General features: G+C 39.2%; 1 protein-coding gene across 2 annotated transcripts in view; it reads right to left on the bottom strand.

Moving 5' to 3' along the window:
- The window catches only part of DNM1_3 (Dynamin- GTPase protein), a 55,746-nt gene extending 46,136 nt beyond the window's left edge, over window positions 1-9,610 (bottom strand). The window contains exons 1-6 of one of the 2 annotated variants that reach the window (XM_051216276.1): window positions 9,383-9,610; window positions 9,275-9,348; window positions 9,082-9,234; window positions 8,736-9,038; window positions 3,474-3,777; window positions 1,755-1,890 (exon numbers count right to left, since the gene is read on the bottom strand). In XM_051216276.1, coding sequence (XP_051073770.1) covers window positions 1,755-1,890; window positions 3,474-3,777; window positions 8,736-9,038; window positions 9,082-9,234; window positions 9,275-9,348; window positions 9,383-9,546 — 1,134 coding nt within the window. In that variant the 5' untranslated portion in view covers window positions 9,547-9,610. Of the gene's footprint in view, window positions 1-1,754; window positions 3,778-8,735; window positions 9,039-9,081; window positions 9,235-9,274; window positions 9,349-9,382 lie in introns of both variants that reach the window. The other variant, XM_051216275.1, reaches the window with a different exon arrangement.
- Between the last annotated feature and the right edge of the window lie 11,629 nt (window positions 9,611-21,239).

Raw genomic sequence — 21,239 nt, 5'->3', positions numbered from 1 at the left:
TCACTGTTTAAAGAAACTTATCGATTCGTACAATAAGAGAGGATGATTTACACCTTGAATGAAAAAATCTCGATGTATGAATTGTTTGACGTAGATTTATTTAATCGATGATTCTGGTGATATTGTAGATAGTTGTCTCGGCACACTAGATGCTTTTCTTAAATTTTAATGAAATTTTCTATACGACATACAGTAACTTATCTAGTTGACACTATATTACAGCTATTGATTACCAATTTTTGACAAATCGTCATGAATCAAATGGGAATTTCGTGCTGGAGTATTACAGAAAGATAGAAGTTTATGTTTAATCACCATATATAGACTGTCCCGTGAAACTGAAATTCATTATTTGTCATCATCGGACCACAAGGAAATTGAGAACTGTAGAATACACTAAATACTTAGTTCAAATATACCATTTAGAATTTAACTGGTGAAGAAGGACCTCTTAATAAAGTTATAACAAATGCATTGGAGGTACAGAATCTTGGATTTGAGTACCACAGTGAGAAGAAAAGTGAATCTATTAAGAAATTTTAAAGTAAAACTAGATAACTTATGGAAAAAGTATCAATTGATGATAGATCATATACTTGAAAATAAGAATTTACATCTGAATATTAAACTAATTAGCCTCACTTCATTTCACTACATTCACATGAGATGAAGATTATGAACACTTATATGTGTGAAAAATTAAGTTTAAATTATGAAATAAAAAATATGTTTCGCAGAAACAAAGTAAACTAGTTCAAAATTAACAGGTTACATTCACCACAGATTGATCTCAGTTGAGGTATCACTGAAAACTGGGGAGGAATGAACAAATATTTCATCCTATTATGGGACTCCTTAGCAGTGAGTAACCCACGACCACCTTAAGGATAGAACCCAGAACTTCGAGGTCTTGCAGAGAATACTTAACCAGTAGAACCACTGAGTCAGTGTCCGAGTGCACGATTCCACCTTCAGTCAACTGGAAATAAAGCGCTACGATCACTTAATGACACTGGTGAAAATGTTTTATGAATCTATGTTGATCCAAGTCCCCATACCGCTTCAGTACAACTACAAGGAATCAACAAGATGGCAGAGTGAAAAAGTATATATAAAGTGTCGGAACTCAAGATCCAGAGCAAAATAAAGAGTGAATGCATCCAGAACACTTGAAATGAATCTATATTACCTAAACCTAAACTTTTAGCCACTGATTGAGATCATCACACAGATTATTCTTGATGGCTAACAAGTGAATATCAGGAATAATAGACAAATCGTACCTGTCCATCTCATAAGAAATACTTGTGGTACAAGTCAATTAACTGGATTAGCAAATTCACTCATCTGATTCAGTGGACCCCCAAAAACTATTCATGCCTGAATTCAAAATTACTTGATAATCATAAAAATGGATATTTTAACTTTTTATTAAGATATATTTTGTGAACTAATTTGACGTTAAGTTCCTTCTAGGAAAGTCACAGTAAACCACGTTTTGTACTGAATGATACTTAAAAATGGGAACTCATCAGATAATAATCTTTATTTAAAATTATGTACCCCAGTAACTAAACTGCTTTTCTTGATCAATAGACATTAAGTGATAAATTCGGCTTAAAACCAATCACTAACATATGAATGATTTATATGCACACACCAATTTACAGAATGAGTGGAACATGTGCATAATGCACTTCAATCTATTGTATAGTATTTGAAATACATTAAATTCATCATACAATTTATCTTACCTTGAGTAAATCATATCTAAAACGTTCATGAAACACGCGATTAATCTCAGCACCTCCAGACAATATTTGTGTATTGACGTCAGCTACATGTCCACTAATATTTTGGGAAAATTCTGCTTCAAATGACTGAACCATCCTGATAAGATAAAGTAATGGAAAGTATGGAGCAGAGCTAGTGAATATTTTAAACACCTGATTATTAAATATTGCAGGATTTATATTTTCCCCTTTCACTGCAACAATTTGGAGTTAAGTCCATTATGTGGTTTGAACTTAATTGTGCCGACCTCCACTTAGTAATTCAAGTTGCAATACCACGTTAAAGTTTTCGGTAACTCATTTACCAGATACACATTTATGTACTTGATTTTGAGTTGTACTTCAAGTGTCAGGGTCGGTGATACAATCCTAATAGAAACATGAGAGTTTGAACTTGTGAATTAATAGCTGGAATTTGAACTTCATAACCATTGACCCAACACTTCACCACTTCGAAACTAAGTTCTGCATATTCATTACGGTGGTATCTCATAACAGCAAGAGAATTCGATGGGTCTGACCATTCCACCAACATTTTTCCTGAACGTTTTCATAATGATTAGTTAGACTTTAGATGTATAGTAGAGAAGACTGAGAATGTAAAACCGGCTTTTAAACAAGAAAAAATTAGTCGATTACTAACTAAAGCTGGGGTTAAAGGATGCATCCAGATAGTGGACTCATTTTTATTAGTACTGCTAATGATAGTATTGAATAAGAATCAAGTCCCAGATTATTTTTGAGTTTCAAGTTGGGGACATCAAAGAAGGAAAATATATCACTACAGAAAACAATCAACTCTCGTCAAGTATTGACTCGGTAATTTTTTGGAAGTGCCCATCGATAGTCTAGCTCGAACGATGTTAGGTAAGTGAGAAATAAACAAGAAAAGGCTTGGAAACGAGGGAAAACTTGTGGAATCTGTCTACACTCACTAAACATTATTGGTAAGAAAATTACAGTGAACTTACTAGGAAGAACAAAAATGCATAATCCGGTAATTTATTAACACCTACTAGTCAAAGAATTTAGTCTATTGACCTTGTAAATTATATGCTTACATCAAGTTACTGAGTAATTATTGCTAACTAATCCCAGTTCAATGTAATCAAATTTTATCTAATGACCGGAAATTTAAAATGATATATGACAGTACATTTTGATCATTATGACTCAGTGGTTGGTACATAAATAAATCTTCATTTACAGTTTGGACTTTTTTGTGTCGAGATAAATCATTCTTGTTCTGTTGAGCAAGTAGCAAATAAATTTATAACGCAGTCATAACAAATAGCCATACAAGCGACAATGTTAGCATTTTTAAGTTCGTTACAGACAGACTTGGTGGTTTATATAAACTATCACTTTCATTTTACTACCTAAAGTTTAATTTCTAGCGATTAGACTTAGTTATTAAATTGGTTAGCTAAAGATGAGGTGTAGTGCTTTTTTCAAATTGAAATCTAGCCTACACCACGTCATAAAATAGAATGAACAGGATATTATTTAAGTTTCCGCTAGGAGGTTGAAGAAATTGTTTAGCCTGAATAAAAATCCACTGGACAAATGTAACTAGGACAATAATTTGATCAGCAGACAAAAACAAAAAAATCTACATAATTATAAATTCCAGTTATAAATCATTAACTTATTTTACATAAAGAAAAAGGAACTAATTACTGTAGCAATGCTTTTGTTTTATAAGCTGGGTCGTCTGGACGATAATTACGAAAGTCAGAAACTTCTTTTTCCAAACTAATTAGTTGGGCTTGTAACCGACTACGTAGATGTGGCAGAGTATCGCGGATATGATTCGTTAGTTGTTGATTAAGTATACGTTGGAGATAAGGAGTTCCCATACGATCAGCCATATGACGATAACTGGGATGTGAAAGGAAAAATCTACGTTCGGCTTCCAAGGCAGCAGTGATATTTTTGCGCCCATCTATATCTCGCTGGCTTCTGTTGACTACACCTATATAACCTACACAAGTAAAAAAATAGGTATGAAAGGTTAAAGAGGCGAATTACAACATAACGACGTAAAAGAACTCCTGATAACATGAGAGTAAAATGTAAAAACAAACAAGCAAACAAAATAATCACTAGACCTGAAATGATGATAATAAATATTATAAAGACATAGGATTTCTACGTAGTACTAGATGTGAACAGTAATTTGTGAAGCCTGTTTCAAAATAACTAGCTAAGACCAAGAATAATATATATGTAATCAGTATTTTGTGATTAGGCTTGAATCTTAAAAATGTGAAAGACAATCTACAACTAAATTAAGGTAAAATCGTGAGCGATCGCTTTGGAATAGGACTCTGATGACTGATGTACCAGTTCCAGTTCCACGACTTCTGACTAGTGTTGAAAAAAAATCAAAAAGATAAATGGCATTACGCGTTTCCAGAAAACAACATACAAAGAGTGGAATAAGCAGATATGGGATACATCCATGTGTTTCAGAAGGGAACAGAAATCAGGTATTCATTTATTTCCATTTATTTCTAACATAAAAACGTCAGTGAATTATGGAGCTGATATTTCATATCGTGGAACGGTAATATTCCGAAAAAACAGAAGGGGGAAGAAGCCTATGATCAGTAAATTGATGAACATACTTGTTATTTTCTGACATACTACTTGATTAAAAAAACCTGGAAATTTCATTACATTGAAAGATCTCATCGTGTACTTGCTTTACAGCAGAGTCGCCATTGGATTTTAATTTGAGACATGTCTAATGATGTTTAAAGCCACTAAATTGTATAACCTACGGAACCTCGCCCAAGAAGTGATGGGCCAACAAATCCTAATTCAATGCAACTATTTTATTTACCAAGACTCTACGTTATTAACTGACCAACTACAAACTGTTTTGTACAAGAATGTTAAATACTAGTCCATTGCTTTTAATATCATTGGTTTACTACACGAATAATATCCAGAATCTGCCTATCAAGCTAACGGAAAAAGTCATGTGTACAGAATCAAGTGGGACGAAAAATATATTTGGAAGACCTATAATGCATTAGATAATTGTACAGATTAACTCATTAATACTACTAAATATGTATAAACCTCTTCAGATTGGTAAATTTGAACAGTTGGTGGGTTTTAGATTAACCGAAGTTTTTGGAATAACGAGTAGTGGATTATGCTATGAGACAGGTTAGGAAATATCTTACGACCTAACGTAAACGTGCATCCATTGCGCATTAACATTAGCGAGCAAAGATCAGGAATGGTGACAATAAAGAAACAAAATAATGGCTACGACAGGATTTGCGTGAACATGTAAAGTAAAATGAAATGTTTACTGATTAGTAAAAATATAGATTGGGTGTATTCATACCGGTGCAATTTATCTCCATGATCTCGACTCAAAAGAACTTTGAACCATTAGCTAAGTGTTGTGAAAACTTGATTTTATTCATTGACTAGCAGGTTCAAATACTTCTACACCTAGTCACGAGCAAAAAGTAACCTAGTATCAGTGAGACAATCTGAGATTGATGGAACGACAGTAATTACTCTCTGAAGGCGTCTTGAACGCCAGTCACGAAACTTTGGGGAACGGTCAATATTCTAATCCAACAAGGGGGTTGGGGAGGGTTGCCTAATCTTAATATTTGTTCGACTCATCACTAGTTCAGCACAGGGACAAGGTCATAGAAGTCAGCATCTTGATCGGCAATTTTTGTCATGTGATATTTGACGGGGATAGGACATAACAATTTTATGATGAGGATTTTGGGAAAAAAGCAATCCATAAAAAAAGTGACGACGGAGGTTTTTCGCTGATGTGATCGCTCAAAAAGAAAATGTCTATTAATATGGACGACCTTAAAACCATTCTACAAATTCAGAAAACGCACAGTAATCCTAATCAAATGAGGCTTCTAGATGCACTTACAAGTTCTCATTTCATTCCACTTCAACCTATCAACCAGATACATATGTAAGCATCGCAAATCCCATTCGTGAATCCAATTATGATCCTGAATTTGGTATCATATTTGATTCCAAGTTCCATCATTTCAAAGACATATTCCGTGTCGACTGCTGAGATCTCGATGATGCAACTATGGTTTGTCTACTTTTTAGAAGACTTGGAGCACGTGAATATAATAAATCTGTGAATTTCATCTTGCCACAAAATCAAGAGCATTTTTGCGACTTTTAAAGTCGAATTTCAAAGTAAAAGGAAGAATGTAAACTTATAAGCGAATAAAAAACCTATTTGTCTTCAGTCAGAGACGGCGTCCAACATTACATTGGTTTCCAAAAACACGTACCACAAACTAGAATGTTCACGCATTGAAGCGACCGAACATGTTCCCCGGAATGCCTCAGGAGAAGTTACATGCGAGTTACAAGTCAAAGGACATAAATTCGACGGTGTTTGTTATCTGACAAATCGGTATGATTTAGATTTATTAGGTTCAGACTAGATTTAAAAGATTAACACCTCGAATAGTTTATTTAATGAGGTATGTTTTCATAATCCTTCCTCTGAACCCATTCAAAATTCTCATAATATTTTCAAATCAAATGCCTGCAATAAAATATGCTATAATAAGATTTCCAAATTTCATGCATTACGTCCTAATGATATTTCTACACCAACATCCTCCGTTTCCTCCCGAATGCCGAAATCTTATGTTAATTATTTTTGGCAAAAGCATGCAGTTGTATCCTGCAACAAAGTGGGCTGCTGTAAGTTTACCAAAGTGTTTTTGTCGTTAGAGCCAAAGCAATAAGGTTTAGGAGGAAGAAACTGAAAAATGGAGACTCAATTCAATCGTCATCATAGAGCGAAACGTGGAATATCCCAAAATAGACAGGAAGTATACTCGCCTCCCCAGTGGACCAGTGGACGTGCACTTAAGAGAAGAAGGAACGTAATGTATGTGGTGAAAGTTGAGGGTCGAAGGAGGATACATCATGCCAACCACATACTGGAAAATCACAGTACGTCACAGAAAACTGAGAAACTTGGCTCACCGTGGAAAATCTTCTAAGGCACTTTCGACATAGCTTTTTGACTGGTGATTCTTTTATTATTTATTTCAGTTCACCAGATCGATAATGTTTTACAAGGATCACAACGCTTGTCACTTTACCTTACCTATGCACTCAGATAAATGGAAGATGATGTGAACAGAAATATACTAAAGCTATGAAAAATGACGGAAGCTATTTTTCAGGACACTATTTCACTTAATTCAAAGTTTGTACAATACTAACACTTAGTTTTACTCCTAGGTTATTCTATAAACAATAAGATTCTGTCTGATGCGTGACCCACTGCCATACTCTTTTTGATCCAAACTAGATTGAGACAAGTTCTCTCCTGTATGTTATTTGGAAGACAGATCAAGGACGTAGCACCGATACTGGACTTTTCTGTTTATGACATGTAAGAAACACCTATGAAAGTATATGGTAGTGGAGCTGATGATTTTCAAAAAATTTGTGCTCGTTGCTTACGGAGAATTGTTCACTTCCAGCAGCAACATTATGTTAGTAACGCTGAAGTTTGGAGATGTAAATTTGAACGCAATGATAATTAGTGTCACTATCTTGAAACACTGACTTCGATAGCTCGGTCGTATCTTACGCATATCATTCCGGCAGTCGACGATGAAACTGGTTGGTAAAGCCGGATGGTTAATTTACGTTACGGGGAGTGTTATATAAAAATAGGGGCATATGAGCAGTATGTCAGTTAATTACGAATCCTCGATTGGAATCCTAAAGATCGTGCAACTCAGATAAGACTCAGAACGAAAACTAGTACCAGATCATATTCTTCATAAAAATGAGGACTGTAGAACTGGTATGAGTTAACACCTGAACTAGTGGTAAGAAGTAGAGTACTTTGATCCTCTGACCTTGGAATTCTCAGTAGCCCTAGTGGATTGGTATCCGACGAAATTTCGGCACAGATCTAGGAACCCCAGATGACTTCTGTTGACTTGCGTCACTTGTGGAGTAGGCGAGAGGTACGTTTTCCAACGAAAGGGTGTGTATACTGCGCAGCAGTCTTTTATGATTTACACTATGGTTGTGAAAAATGGTCTATGAAAGTGGAAGACAAGTGTGGGCTTAAAGTTTTTGGCTATAATCGTCCTTAAAGAATTTCTTGAGTTTTGTGAAGTGTTAGGCAAAGTAATACACGAAGTTAGAGAACAGCTTGATGAGGTAGTGAATCGTCATCGACTGAAGTGTTTAGGATGTTTAATACATATCCCTGACCACAACTCAACTCGACAAGCGATGCGTATTAGTGGAGAAGGCTGGAAGATAGAGATCAAACCAAAACGCGGCAATAATGCATGAATTCATTGACAGATGTAGACCACCTGACCAAGGTCTGGGTGATAACTGTAATCAGTAGTTGGACATTGAGTGACACGGCTTAGAATATATCAAACAAGCTTATCCACTTAAGCTGAAGGCTTGAATTTCCATAACTGTAAAAAGATTTGATTAATGTAGAGAACAAAACGTTTGACACACTAGTTAATTTATGCATTTTCTGAAGACTAACTGAGATGAATGAAGGTCTTGGAATGTTGTAATGAGACAATATAATTTCTGATGAATTACGAATTACTATAAAGTACTATGTCGATATCAGCAGTAAAAATCTCCTATTCTACTGATTAATCATTATTAGATATCAGTCTTACTTCTATAGTCAGAATTTGGGGAGTAAGATTACGTCCTCAAAACCCAAAACATTTGACTTCGCCTCAAAAGTATATTTTACCTAAAGGTATAATATTAAGTTTGGATTGTAATGTATGGCCTTGTCAACTAGAACTCTAAATCCGAAGACCAGAAAAACGTATATAACCTCGAGTTTGAACTCTGATACTTTAAGGCAACAAATATACTAAAATAAACACCAAACAATTGGATTACCTCTTCGTAATGGGAGCAATCTATTTTCGAGAATTTCCTGTGCATCTGTTCCTTCATCCATCAAATCTAACTTTGTTATTACCCCGATAGTACGCAGACCCTGTGGGTCATATTCCTTAGCAAGTTTCAAGGCATCGGAATTAGCGAGGTCTGAATTAGCAGGGCTAACAGCCAAAATAAGACAGGAATCTCTCTCGATAAATTCAATGATCATGTTGCGGATTTGAGTTTCGATATCCGGTGGCTGATCGCCAACAGGGACCTTGGTCATTCCAGGAAGGTCAATAAGGGTAAGATTGAGGACTACAAAGAATGTAGGAGTAAGATCAAAATGATTACAACACACCGCTGGGGGAATGGATCCTGAGGTTGATTGGAATGTTTGAGATACCCTTATTAGAGCCAGTGATTCTGTCCGTTTCCTGTTCGATTTCCCGTCGGATGTCATCAAAATCCGTGAACTTTTTATTTTTACAGTGAATAAATTCCCCATATTCAACTGTTTAAAAGCAGTGGAATGAGTTAAATAAAACTCCTACCTGACTTATCATGGACCAGTTGTAGAATAAGCGGTCTCCTTGTGACTATACCACTGCCTCTCGGTAGGAAATCACTTTAAAGGAAGTGTAATTTTATTTGTAGCCTACCGCCCCACGAAGTTTTCCAGCACTGAGCTTTTACCAGCACTTTGGCTTCCCACAACTGCAATTTGAGGTAAATCAAGGTTCAGAGGAAGGTTAAGAGATGCGAAAGCATCCTGAAGCTTATTAACAAGAGGTATAAGCCTTTCCATCCCTTCATTCCCATACATTTTGCAGTAACTATAATTACAGAAGATTCGTACAACCCACCGATGAATAGCCTTGAGAGGTCTCTGGGTCAAGCTGATTATCACAACTTCAAACAATCAAATCCAGATTTGTGTAGTAAGGACAGAAGGCCTACGGCCTACGTTATTCCTTTTGTGGTGTGCTTCTATGAGTGTTTAGTCTTCTCTTGAAAGAGTCAATTGAAGGTGCGGACACCAGTGCTCCGGGCAGCAGGTCCCAAGCATTGATGACTCGGTGTGAAAACCTGTATGCCACCGTTATTTTGTTCGTTCTTGGCTTTTCTACTCGCCTGCTATGTCCTCTGAGATGTCCCGATCTAGTGGGAAGAAAAAGAGAGAATAAGTTAGGTCCAAAATCATTTCTCAGTATTCTGCACATCAAAATTAGATCTCCCCTTAACCTGCAATAGGACAGAGTAAAGAGGTCCAGCTTTTCAAGCTGCCTTTTGTATGGTAAACCCCGGAGTTCTGGGATTTCACGGGTAGTTGCTTTCTGTAATTCTTCTAGGATATCCGAGTCACCTTTTAAACAAGGGCCTGCAGCCTGAACGTAGTTCTCAAGCTTAGTCCTCACTAAGGATGTGTATACTGTGGTGAACATTGTAGTATCTAGCTTAGTAAATGTCCGTTTTAAAGCCCAAAGGGTTCAAAACCCCTCAGCTGAGACCTCCCGTCAATGGGCCGTCGTCTTATGATCATGACTCACTGTCACCCCTAGATCCTTATGACACCGGACCACGGGTAATGGCACTTCCCCTATGTTGTACCTATTAACCTTTGAATCCACAAAGTGCATGTAGACACACTTTTCCGAGTTGATGGGCATCAGCCACTCTTTAGACCAGTTAATCATATTACTTAAGTCTGCCTGAAGAGCACATGCGTCTTTGTCTTCAGTTATTACTCGCCAGATTTTTACATCGTCAGCGTATAATAACATTGGAGACTGTACTATACTTGGAAGATCAATAACATACATTATAAAAAGTAAAGGACCTAGGACGGAACCTTGAGAAACCCCACTAAGTACTGGTCTCCAGATGGAGCACTTGGAATTTATTCTTACTTTCTGTCTACGACCTACTGGGAAATCCTTAATCCATTTTAAAAGAGGTCCGGCAATACCAAGGTTTTTCAACTTCAATAGCAGTCTATTAGGTGACACCTTGTCAAAAGCCTTACTGAAATCTATGTAGAAAACACCCACTGAGTTTCCGTTGCCCAGTGCATTTATCCAGAACTCCCTTGCTATAAGAAGGTTCCTTGTACAAGATAGACCCTTTCTAAAACCATGTTGTGCCATTTTCAGCAAGTTATTGGTTTCCATAAATGCTGTTATGGTCCGTTTGACTATTCTTTCCATTATTTTAACCACAACACTGGTGAGGCTTACAGGTCTGTAATTCGATGGAACTTGTCGTGGACCTGTTTTGTGTATGCGATAGACGATCGCGTCCTTCCAGTCCATAGGCAATACTCCTTGATCGAGTGACATGTTGAATATCACATTCAGTAGGGCCGCGATATATTGTGCAATATGTATCAATATGTTGGGGTGTATTTCATCTGGTCCTGTTGACTTTTCCATATTTAAAGTGCTAAGAGCCTTAAGTACATCGTCTTGATCGAATTCCACAGTTAGCAGGTGGTTTGTTGACTGTTTATTTTGATCTGGTTCTTTCTCTAGAGGAGGTTCCTGAGTGAAAACTGTCCTAAAATAGTCAGCCATAACCTCTCCTTTTCCTGATCTTCCTCTATCATTCCAGATTCTCTTCCTTCTTTAATTAGGTTGGGAATCCAATCATGCATTCTTGTTCTGTAGTTTATGTACGAGAATATTCTCTTGGGCTGCTTGAGTGCAGATTGTGCCAACTGCATTCCATATTTTCTTTGAGCTTCCCGAATTTTAGCTATACACTTGTTTCTTACCGACCTGTAGCGTTCCGTCGTATCTGCTGTGCTAAGGCAGATGGCAACATCCCAACATTTCTTCTTTTGTCTTAGTAAACATCAAATATCTCAGCCTATCCAGAAATGGCCGTGCTTCTTCCTCTTTGGAACTGTCCAGGGGATGTATGGTTGAGTTACCCGATTGTATTACTGCTTGAAAAGAGTCAATGCCTTTTGTACTGATGCCCTTGAGTTCATTTTCTCAGTTTTCAGCCTATGCTGCACAGTTGATTGCCTTCATGTCTGCCTTCCATATGTTAGGAAGGGCCGGCGCAACTGTTCGACAGGCGATCTCAGCAATGAATTTGAATAAGATGACTACATGACCGCTTCTCCCTAGTGGTGGGAGTAAAGTCATTTGACCAACGTCATCACCGTGTGTGAAGACTAAATCTAAAAGAGAAGAAGAGCTTCTTAAGTCATGTCTTGTGAGGTTTCTATTGTGTTGGAATAAAGCTAATGCAGTCGAGGTTTCTAACAACTTGCAATCGAACGACGTTATCGATGACCCTAATTCTAAGTTACCCAATTTATATGCGGTGCATTTAAGTCACCTACTACAAGGCTTTTACCCTTGTTACGCCAGGACTTGAGTTTATTTAGGAGAAAATCATCTGCTACACATTCTGGACTGCGATGTACCACAACTAATTCAATATCTTGCCGTCTACATTTCAGCTTACATCGCACCGGTTCACATGTCCCTGACACACGTGCTACCGTCGCAGCTAATCTTATGGTTAAGGTACTTTTCGTGTACACAATAACCCCGCCTCCCCTTCGGTTTAATCTATCAGCCCTACTGGTTATGAAACCAGTCAATTGGATTTCACTATCTAATACTTCTGACGTTAACCAAGTTTCCGAGACATCAATAACGTCCGATTTTTCTTTATCCACCACTGACTTCAGCTCCGCCATTTTATTTGGCAGGCTGCGAGCATTTGTGTAGCATACCTTTAAGTCTATGGAGAACTTTCCCTTACCACCCAGAGTGGCTTGGGGATCGCTTTGCTCCGAACTTTTACAATCTGAAAACCCTTAAGAACGAGGTTTCTTTCACCGTTTTGGAGACGCTCATTTATTTCCGCTTCTGCAGCTCGCCTCTTAATGCGATCAGCTAGGCTGAGATCCTCACGGACGTATATTCCGGATCTAATCAGTTTACGTGAATTACCTAGAATCAGGTTCCTTTCTTCAACCGTGATGAATGTAACCTTCAAGAGGCGGTCTTTCTGAGGACTTTCAGAATCCACCTTTTTTCCTATTCTATAAAGCTTACAAATACTAACTCCTGAAACTGTATCTGGGAATTGTTTACTTATTAAGGACGTAATATGATTGAAATCGTGTTCAAATCTAGCCTTTGATTCTTTATCGGAAGATTCTTTTAACTTATGGAAAATGACTGATCTCTCAGAGAGATCTGTCTTGTCACGCAGTGGAGTTTTTGCTTCTGATACTGTCTCTTCCAATGACTTGCTGACCAGCTGTGTTTTACCAACAGCTTTCTTCTTCTCATTTACCTCTCTCCGTACTGAAGTCCACTTATCACCACTCAGGACAGCCACACTGGGACTATTTGGAACGGTGACAGTCTTATCCGGGTCTTCAATTTCGACTAGAGGTGTATGATTGACGATGTCAGTATCTAGCGGCACTTCACTCTTCGTTAATATTAACGGAGATTTCACTTTCCCGTCAGTCACAGTCGGGTGTTTGGCGGGTCCGGTAGCAGCACCGTCAGTGCTCGTGTTATCAGCGCTACCGCCATCGTTTTTCTTACAGGCCAAAGCCAATAGGCTCATAGCCTCCTGAATAAGTAACTTTTTATTTGTACAGCAGAACATACAAAGCCAATGTGAGTTAGGCTTCGAACATCTTTTGCATGCCATAGGACTTAGGCGTGTACACATCTTATGGCACCACTCATTACAATCATCGCACAGCGTCCATTCCTCAACGGGGAACAAGCAGTTTGGTTGCCCACATTTATGAGTCTTACCAACCATTTTAATTTTGATTAAAAAGGTTTAAAACACAAAATGATCACAATGTGAACGCCAATGTCAGTCAAGGAGTAAAAAAAGGTACCACTGGACAAAGTTGAGCAAAAATTGTATTCTGGACCGATTGTTAATGTACAGTTACAGCAATTGTTCATACTTAAATGTCTCGCGCAACGTGTGTGTAGTAGACGACAATCTAAGAGAAGAAAACCAATTTTTATAGCCATCATAAATGGACACAAAACGAATTTTTTGAAATCGTTGACTGCTAATTTCCTTTTAACAATGTTCTCAATATTGTTTCCAATGTGGACTCAGATTTACCAATTACTGTTATGTTTGACGACCCATACTGATAGTCGTTTAATAATAGGTGGTCATTTTGCGAATTTGATTTTCTTGGCATGTATGGGTTAAGACGTCTGCCAAAATTATCACTGCTATGGTGAACGAGATTGAATAGTAATGTGTTTTGTAAATTTCTTACAGGACTGTTGAAGAATACGTCTTGTGTTGAACCCATCGTAACCAAGTGATGGTTTTTGTTCATCGAGTAGCCTAATAGGTTAAAATAACCAGTGTTTTAAAGATCATTCAAATTATCTGACTAAAGATTGACCTCACTTTTTTATTTTTAATCGTATTGGAACTAAACAGAAAATTGAGTTTGGAAGAAGGTTCTATATGGGCGTAATATCGAATTTATTGCTTGATAAATGCTTGAAGGCGTAGATGTTCGAACATCTTATGTAGTTTGTGAACATGAATTTGTAATATCGCCATTTATGTCTACTCATATTCCATAGTGTTACTTTTACCGCTAGGTGAAATGCTCCACGAAACTTCCTCATATGTTGTGTTATAATTAATCCCCTCAATACGATCACCTAATTGATACTGAGCTACAAATAATAAACTTTTTTGGTCTGGTGCATCAGTACGTTATGGAGCGTTCAACAATATATTGTAAGGAAAACTAATAAAGGTGCCATAGGTATTTGGAGTTTGACTACACCTTACGCAGTAACACCTTCTATAATCAAAGCGTGCCTACACAGTGAAATCATAGGTCAGAAGCGAAGAGTTCCAAAGATATATTTGATAGTCTACCCATATATCAAAAAGTGACTGGTCTAAGCTAGCTAGCGGTCGTAGGTGAAGTTGATCATAGAGTATCCACTCGTGATCTCTTGCCGATGAGTGACCAAGCGCCTTCAGCTTGGTGGGTGCATTAAAGCCAAAAAAATCAGCATCAAGTGTCGAAGACTTACAGAGATATTGACTCTGAGTATTTATTTACCACTACATTAATATGACCTAATCGTTCGGTTGGATAAGTCAAAGTTAGAATTGCTTGGGTATTGCTCAATGACTGATGAACTAAGCCGTAATGTGTTCTCGGAAAATCTAACTGGATAGGGTAACTAGTCAATATTCCTTGATGAAATATTTGAAAGCAGTCATAGGTTTCTGTATAGCTTTATGAGAGCGTACGTTGGAGATCTTGTGCCAGGATCCCCAAACTGTACACAGCCTTCCTTTTAAGGCTGACCATGAAATTTCATTTGGATCGCTCATAGTTTGTTCCATCACTTTCCAGAGAATTATGGTCACTCCATACTTTCACGAAATAAACATTGCCTATTTTTAGTGTCTCCAAATCAGTGAGATCATGGGTAACTTACCGCGCTATTTAAAATAAAGAAGTTTATTTTTCCACGTTATAACATGCTAGATTCCCTTTGAGTTTATCGAAACATAGATTACATTTCAACCAGTATGTAATGCTTTACCTCTGTTTGTGTCTTTGAAATACCCTTTCCTGCATGTTTTACCTTAGATTTCACCAGTCGAAATTTTTACATTATAATATGTCTATGTATTCATAAACACCGTTTTCCCGTTTATTACGTAAGCCCAGTATATCAATGTTTTATAGCTTTACTAGTAACGTGATCATTTCTGACTTTTTGTAAAATTTCACGTTTTATCCTCATCACACTCGTTAATATAGCCGTTAAGTCACAGATGTGGTTTCTTACTTGTCTAAGATTATATGTAGTGTGACATCTATAAGAGATAATCTCAAAAACCTTGTTGATTTTCGCCAGACACACGTAAACACCGCTTTAAACAATACTCGAACTTCTGACTAAACAATGTGGTTTTCCTAGATGAAAGCCTGGAGCTTCTCACTCTAATAAACGTGTAGACGAGTGACGATGGCCGCGTCATTGACGTTGAAAAAAAGTGAGAAAGTCAATCAGTCAGTAACAACGTAGAACCTCGTACGTACGTACATCAGTTCGAGTTGCCACACCGTATTAGCACAGAGATGCAGTGGTCGATTCAAATCCCGTAGTGGTAGATGCCGTAAGAGTATAAACAGTAATCAGAAAGATTAGGGTTTGAAGACGTTATTTAAACAGAATAATCCAGTGAAATACATTTGGAAAGAGAAAAAAGATACAAGGAGGATTCAGGGGATTAGAATTTAGGGGAACACAAAGAGTGGATGCACCTACACCATTGCAAACGATTTTGAGCCATGTCATTCAAGGTCTCTAATGATCGATTGCTATCATCTCGCGGTCCCCAACCATGCAGTCTACTCCTTCCAACATGACTCAGACCACCTGTCAGTGACTTCATGGACTTGTGCCATGTTTTGGTCTGGCCGCCCCTAGCTTTCTTCCAACCTATTCCTATACAACAAAACATCGCACGTCGAGGCAGTCGGTGGTTGGGCATACGTAGCACGTGTTCCAGCCATCTCAACTGACGAAGTTTCACTACTTCATCAATCGATTTGCCATCCTTACCTAGTACCCGTTTCCTAACAACCGCATTACATACTCGGTGATCCCAGGATAAACGGGGAATGCTTCAGAGACACCTATCATCGAGTACTAGTAACCTACGAATATCCCCTACTCTTACCGGCCATGTTTCACTGCCATAAAGTAGGACGGAACGAACTACTGCGCAGTAAACCCGTCCTTTGGTTGATAGACGGATATCTCGCCTACGCCATAAACGACGCAAGTTGGCAAAAGCTAGTCGGGCCTTCTGTATCCGTGGTGAGATTTCGTCACACACCAGACCACAAGGGCTGATGAGACTTCCAAGATAAGTGAATCGGTCGACACGCTCAACTATTTCACTCCCTATCATTAGTTCAGGTGCCGATGCAACCCAATCCAGAAGTACCATTCTGCATTTCGAGGGTGAGAATCGCATCCAGAACATGCTTGCATTGTTGCTTAGAGTGGTCAGAAGACTCTGCATTTTGTCAGCGTCTTCACCAAATAAAACTTTCGTCGGCATATTCTAAGTCAACAAGTGAACCTCCCGGTAGAAGTTTAACTCCTGGAAATCTAGACGAGGAAAGTATTATCTCTAAAAGCACGTCAACGACAAAGTTAAACAAGAATGGAGAGAGTGGATAGCCCTGACGAATACCACTTGCGGTAATCAATTCTGATGACAGTTCGCCATATGCTCTCACTCGACCAGTTGTGTTCAAATAGAGAGCATTTATAAGGTTAATGTACTTCTTTGGTACTCCTTTCAGGAACAAACATTGATACAGAACCTCACGATCAACAGAGTCGAATGGTGCCTTAAGGTCGAAAAATACTACGATTGTGGGGCGTCTGAATGCGTGTCTATGTTCTAGAACCTGACGTAGTGTAAATATCTGATCTATACAACCACATCCAGGTCGAAAACCAGCCTGGTTTCCTCTATTCTGTTCTTCACGAACTTTGGTTAGGCGTCGAAGTATTATTGAAGCTAATATTTTAGACACTATATTAGTCAAACTGATTCCTCTGTGATTGTCATAAGAGGACTTTTGTCCTTTCTTATAGACTGGCACAATCAGTGATTGAGACCAGTCAGATGGGATTACTTCCAGTTCCAAAATTCTACCTAAGACCTCAGTTAATCTCACTGCTAATACTGGACCACCATCCTTAAAAATCTCAGGAGTAAACCTGTCAGGGCCTGCTGCTCTCCCTTCGTTCAGATTTCCTATGGCTTTTTCAACTTCGTATACAGTCAGAGGACCTACATTAACTTGCCATTCAGGTTGACTAGAGATCGTGGGAAACCGAAGTGTGGCTGAAGGCCAGTTGAACTAATCCCTAAAGTGTTCTGCCCATCGATCCAATCTCCTGGATTGAGAATGAATAATATGTCCATCTTTCTCTGAGATTGTTTCGCTAACGGTCGGGTTCCTAATTCCGGTTTCCTTAACGAGTCTGAACAATTGTCTGCTATTACCTATTGCCGCTGCCTTTTCAATCTCTCTTGCTTTCGCTACCCACCACTGTTCGCGATCACTGCGTAGACTTCTTGTCAGCTTGCGCCTAAGCTGACTCCGCTCTTCACTATGTTCAGAGTCAGGTGGAATGAGTTTCCGAGCATCTATCAGTGCGATAGATGCTGCTGAGATCCAGTGTTTCTCCCTAACCTTACATGTTACCGTACTAGCAGATATCACTGCTGTTTCTACAGATTTTCGGATGTCATTCCATGCTGCCTCGAAGTAGGCATCACATTAATGACTGCTTAACGGTTTTACTAGTTGTTCCTGAAATATACTCTTAGCTTGACTATCATTAAGTAAGACCATAAGAGATTTCCTTTCAGCGTCTTTCCTACGTCCAGTAAGACGCAGACAGATACGCGCTCGTACTAGAGCATGATCTGAATCTAAGCATGTGCTCCAGAATGAGCGACAGTCTTCTATAGAACCCCTCAATCGGTGGCTAATAGCGATGTGATCTATTTGGGTCCAACGTTGGGACGAATTAGGGGGTCGCCATGTTAAAAGATGTTTTTCCTAATGCTTAAAGTTAGTATTTGCAAGAAAGAGGTGGTTATCTGAGCATAGCTGCAACAGACGGTGGCCATTATCTGTTCTTTGGGTCACGATACCATTAGATCCACCTAGGTGTCTTTCCCCATCGCTTAGTTTACCTACTTGAGCATTAAAGTCACCAGCCACTATTACTACATCAGAGCTCCTAGCTTTTCAGAGAAGGTCCGAAAGCTTCCTGTAAAGCTCATCTTTTACATCGTCTGAGCTGCAGTCAGTGGGAGAGTAGGCAGAGACGACGAAGAGGCAACGACGAGTGTCCCTATATTTCCGAGTCCTTACTGTTCCGTTTAGTCGGACAGCGCACAAACGACTGTCTACTGGGATCCAGTGTAAGAGAGCTAGTTCTGCTCGAGGACTCAACGCTATACCTACGCCGGCGAGGCCACGGGAGTCAGCATCAGGGCTTCCAGACACACGAAGTGTGAATCGAGTCGGTTCTTTATTTCGGTATGGTGAGGCCAAGTGAATGACGCTACTTGGATCCTGTATGCGCGTTTCGGAGACGCAGCACACATCGATGGCGCGAGATTCTAAAGTCCTAAAGGAGGCCTGTTGTCTTATTTGGCACAGTGTTCGGACGTGATAAGCTCCAACATGCAGTTTAGAGCGTGGTTTCAGGAGACCAGGAATAACGTTCCGCGTACTCGAATCGTTTGCCCTCGCGGTGCGAGGTGATAAAGGGACGTGAGAAGGATTAGTCGTGGAGATAAGAGAGGCATTAGAAGGTGTAGGAAGGATTTGAGTGTGACCAGCTTGATCGCGTGTGCTATTACGGGTATGAGGGCTGGTGTCACTTAACGGCTGCCCACACCGTGGAAGTTTATTTCTTGAGGAACCTGAAAAGGAAGTCGGGTCAGTGTTGGTTTTAACAACCTGGGAGCGTGACCGCAGAGCCCAAGAGACGACTGCTTGAGGCCGGTCGCTCACGGCCATTTTGTGGGAGATTTTTAATGTGTTAGCTTCGTTCTTCTAAAGGCCATACCGCCGGAGACGGAAGTCCGTGAGGTAAGGTGAGGTGTGACTTTTTTACGGCCGACCTTTTCTAACCCCTTCCTTCGTTGTGAAAAGGCAGCATCGCTGCAGATGCTGGTTGTCCGAGGGAAATTCCTTACTTCTGTCACCGCCCTCTACAGTCAGCAGTACGATTTCACACTCAGACCTTGAGTTGAGTTGCTGATTTTAGTCTTACCGTAAACACTACTGATGAGATGAATCCAATCATACGATGATTAAAGGTAAAAAAACCCTTCATGAGACAAGCTGGATTGTATCAATTGACAGATTGGTCCGGATGTCAAAATAAACAGGACGATCAAAGAAAAGGCTTCAGTAGTTAATGAGATGGAAGCGGAGATAAGAATCTCAAGGACCGTGGACAACTTTTCGAAAGAAGTCAAATCCATCCCCAGTTTAATTATCTGGAATATTGAGGAGTTAATCAAGTAAGCTCTCTAGATGAAGGCTTCAACGTGCTACACATCAGTTGGATACAGCAAACAACTTCGGTCACAGTCTTCTACACCAGCCTAAAACCAACAATTATTTATTGAGTACTCGTGCAATCTATCGTAAAATCGGTACGTACTGACTCAGACAAGAACAATCATTTTTGGGTCTTGTCTTTATGCAACACCGTGATTATGTCACCGAGATTCAGAACCTAGGATGATTAGTGAGCAGTGATTGCAGTGTATTTTATTTCGGACGCATAATGTACTAGACGTATCTGCTCCACCCATTCTAATATCCAGCAGGCTTAGGTTCCGGCAGAGACTGAGCTGTATCAACAAACTGGTCACCCAACGTAGATAGATTGGTCGAAGACAATCGCAATACGTTCGAAAGCATATTCAAGTCTGTAACGTTACCGCTGGCTTCATGGTCAACACATAAGACGTCACATTGCTGCCTACGGACCGACTGAGCGATCCGAAAGCTGCTGCGACGTTGCAAACTCTTCTGATACTTCTTGTCAATGAACCATGGGTCATTTAGGCGGGAATACTAGAAATGCGTACTATGTGTAAAACTGCTATGGCCAGATTATCTACCACTTACCAGAAGCAGTTGGCACAAGACTATCGTACTTGCTTAAGACTGTTGTTTTTGTACATTAAATAAATAACAAGGCAAAGTGATGGAACTTCTTTAACACTGTGGCACGGCAACCCAGACACGCCGGATGCATTAGATACGGCCAGAGCTGAGGCCTCATCACAATATGTCAGAAACTTCTGCTCTATGATACGGTTATCAACACTTCCCGTAACTACAGATATAGGACTAGTGCTTGTGACTGAGAAGATTGTTCTTCAATTGATTATCAACCTTAAACCTGGTAAGTCACCGTGCCTTATATGTAGTTGCACGGTTGTGCCATCCTTCGCGGGAGTAATTTCAGGATCACTCATAGTGATTTCAAATATCCCTTCCCCAAATTCAGCCCCTTAGAAATTGGTAAGGCGCTACAACCAGCTGTATATTTAAGTATGAAAAGAGAGATGTCGTGTCTAATTAGGTCTGATCAGAATAGTAGTTAACGTGCTTGTGAGGGTAATTCAAGCAGTTACAAGGTCACGTAGAACGACAAAGTCTTAAGCCGGACGGGTTTTGGAACAGATACTCATGTTTAATAACTTACAACCTGCCACAGAGTACTGAAGCGCAGGTTATATAACTATTTGTCTGTTTATGTGATATTCATAGATTTTGGAGAAGCATTTAAGTATCACACATAAGGCTAGTGTGAAACTTCTCGAGCCTTGAAATAACTGGTGCCAAACAAAAGTGGATCAGAAACACTCTCCTTATGGCGAGAGACGGATGGT

This window comes from Schistosoma haematobium, chromosome 1 (genome assembly GCF_000699445.3).
Source record: "Schistosoma haematobium chromosome 1, whole genome shotgun sequence".
Classification (NCBI taxonomy): Eukaryota; Metazoa; Platyhelminthes; class Trematoda; order Strigeidida; family Schistosomatidae; genus Schistosoma; species Schistosoma haematobium.
The sequence above is the reverse complement of the archived record's forward strand: the minus strand, read 5'-3'. Positions and strand labels throughout refer to the sequence as shown.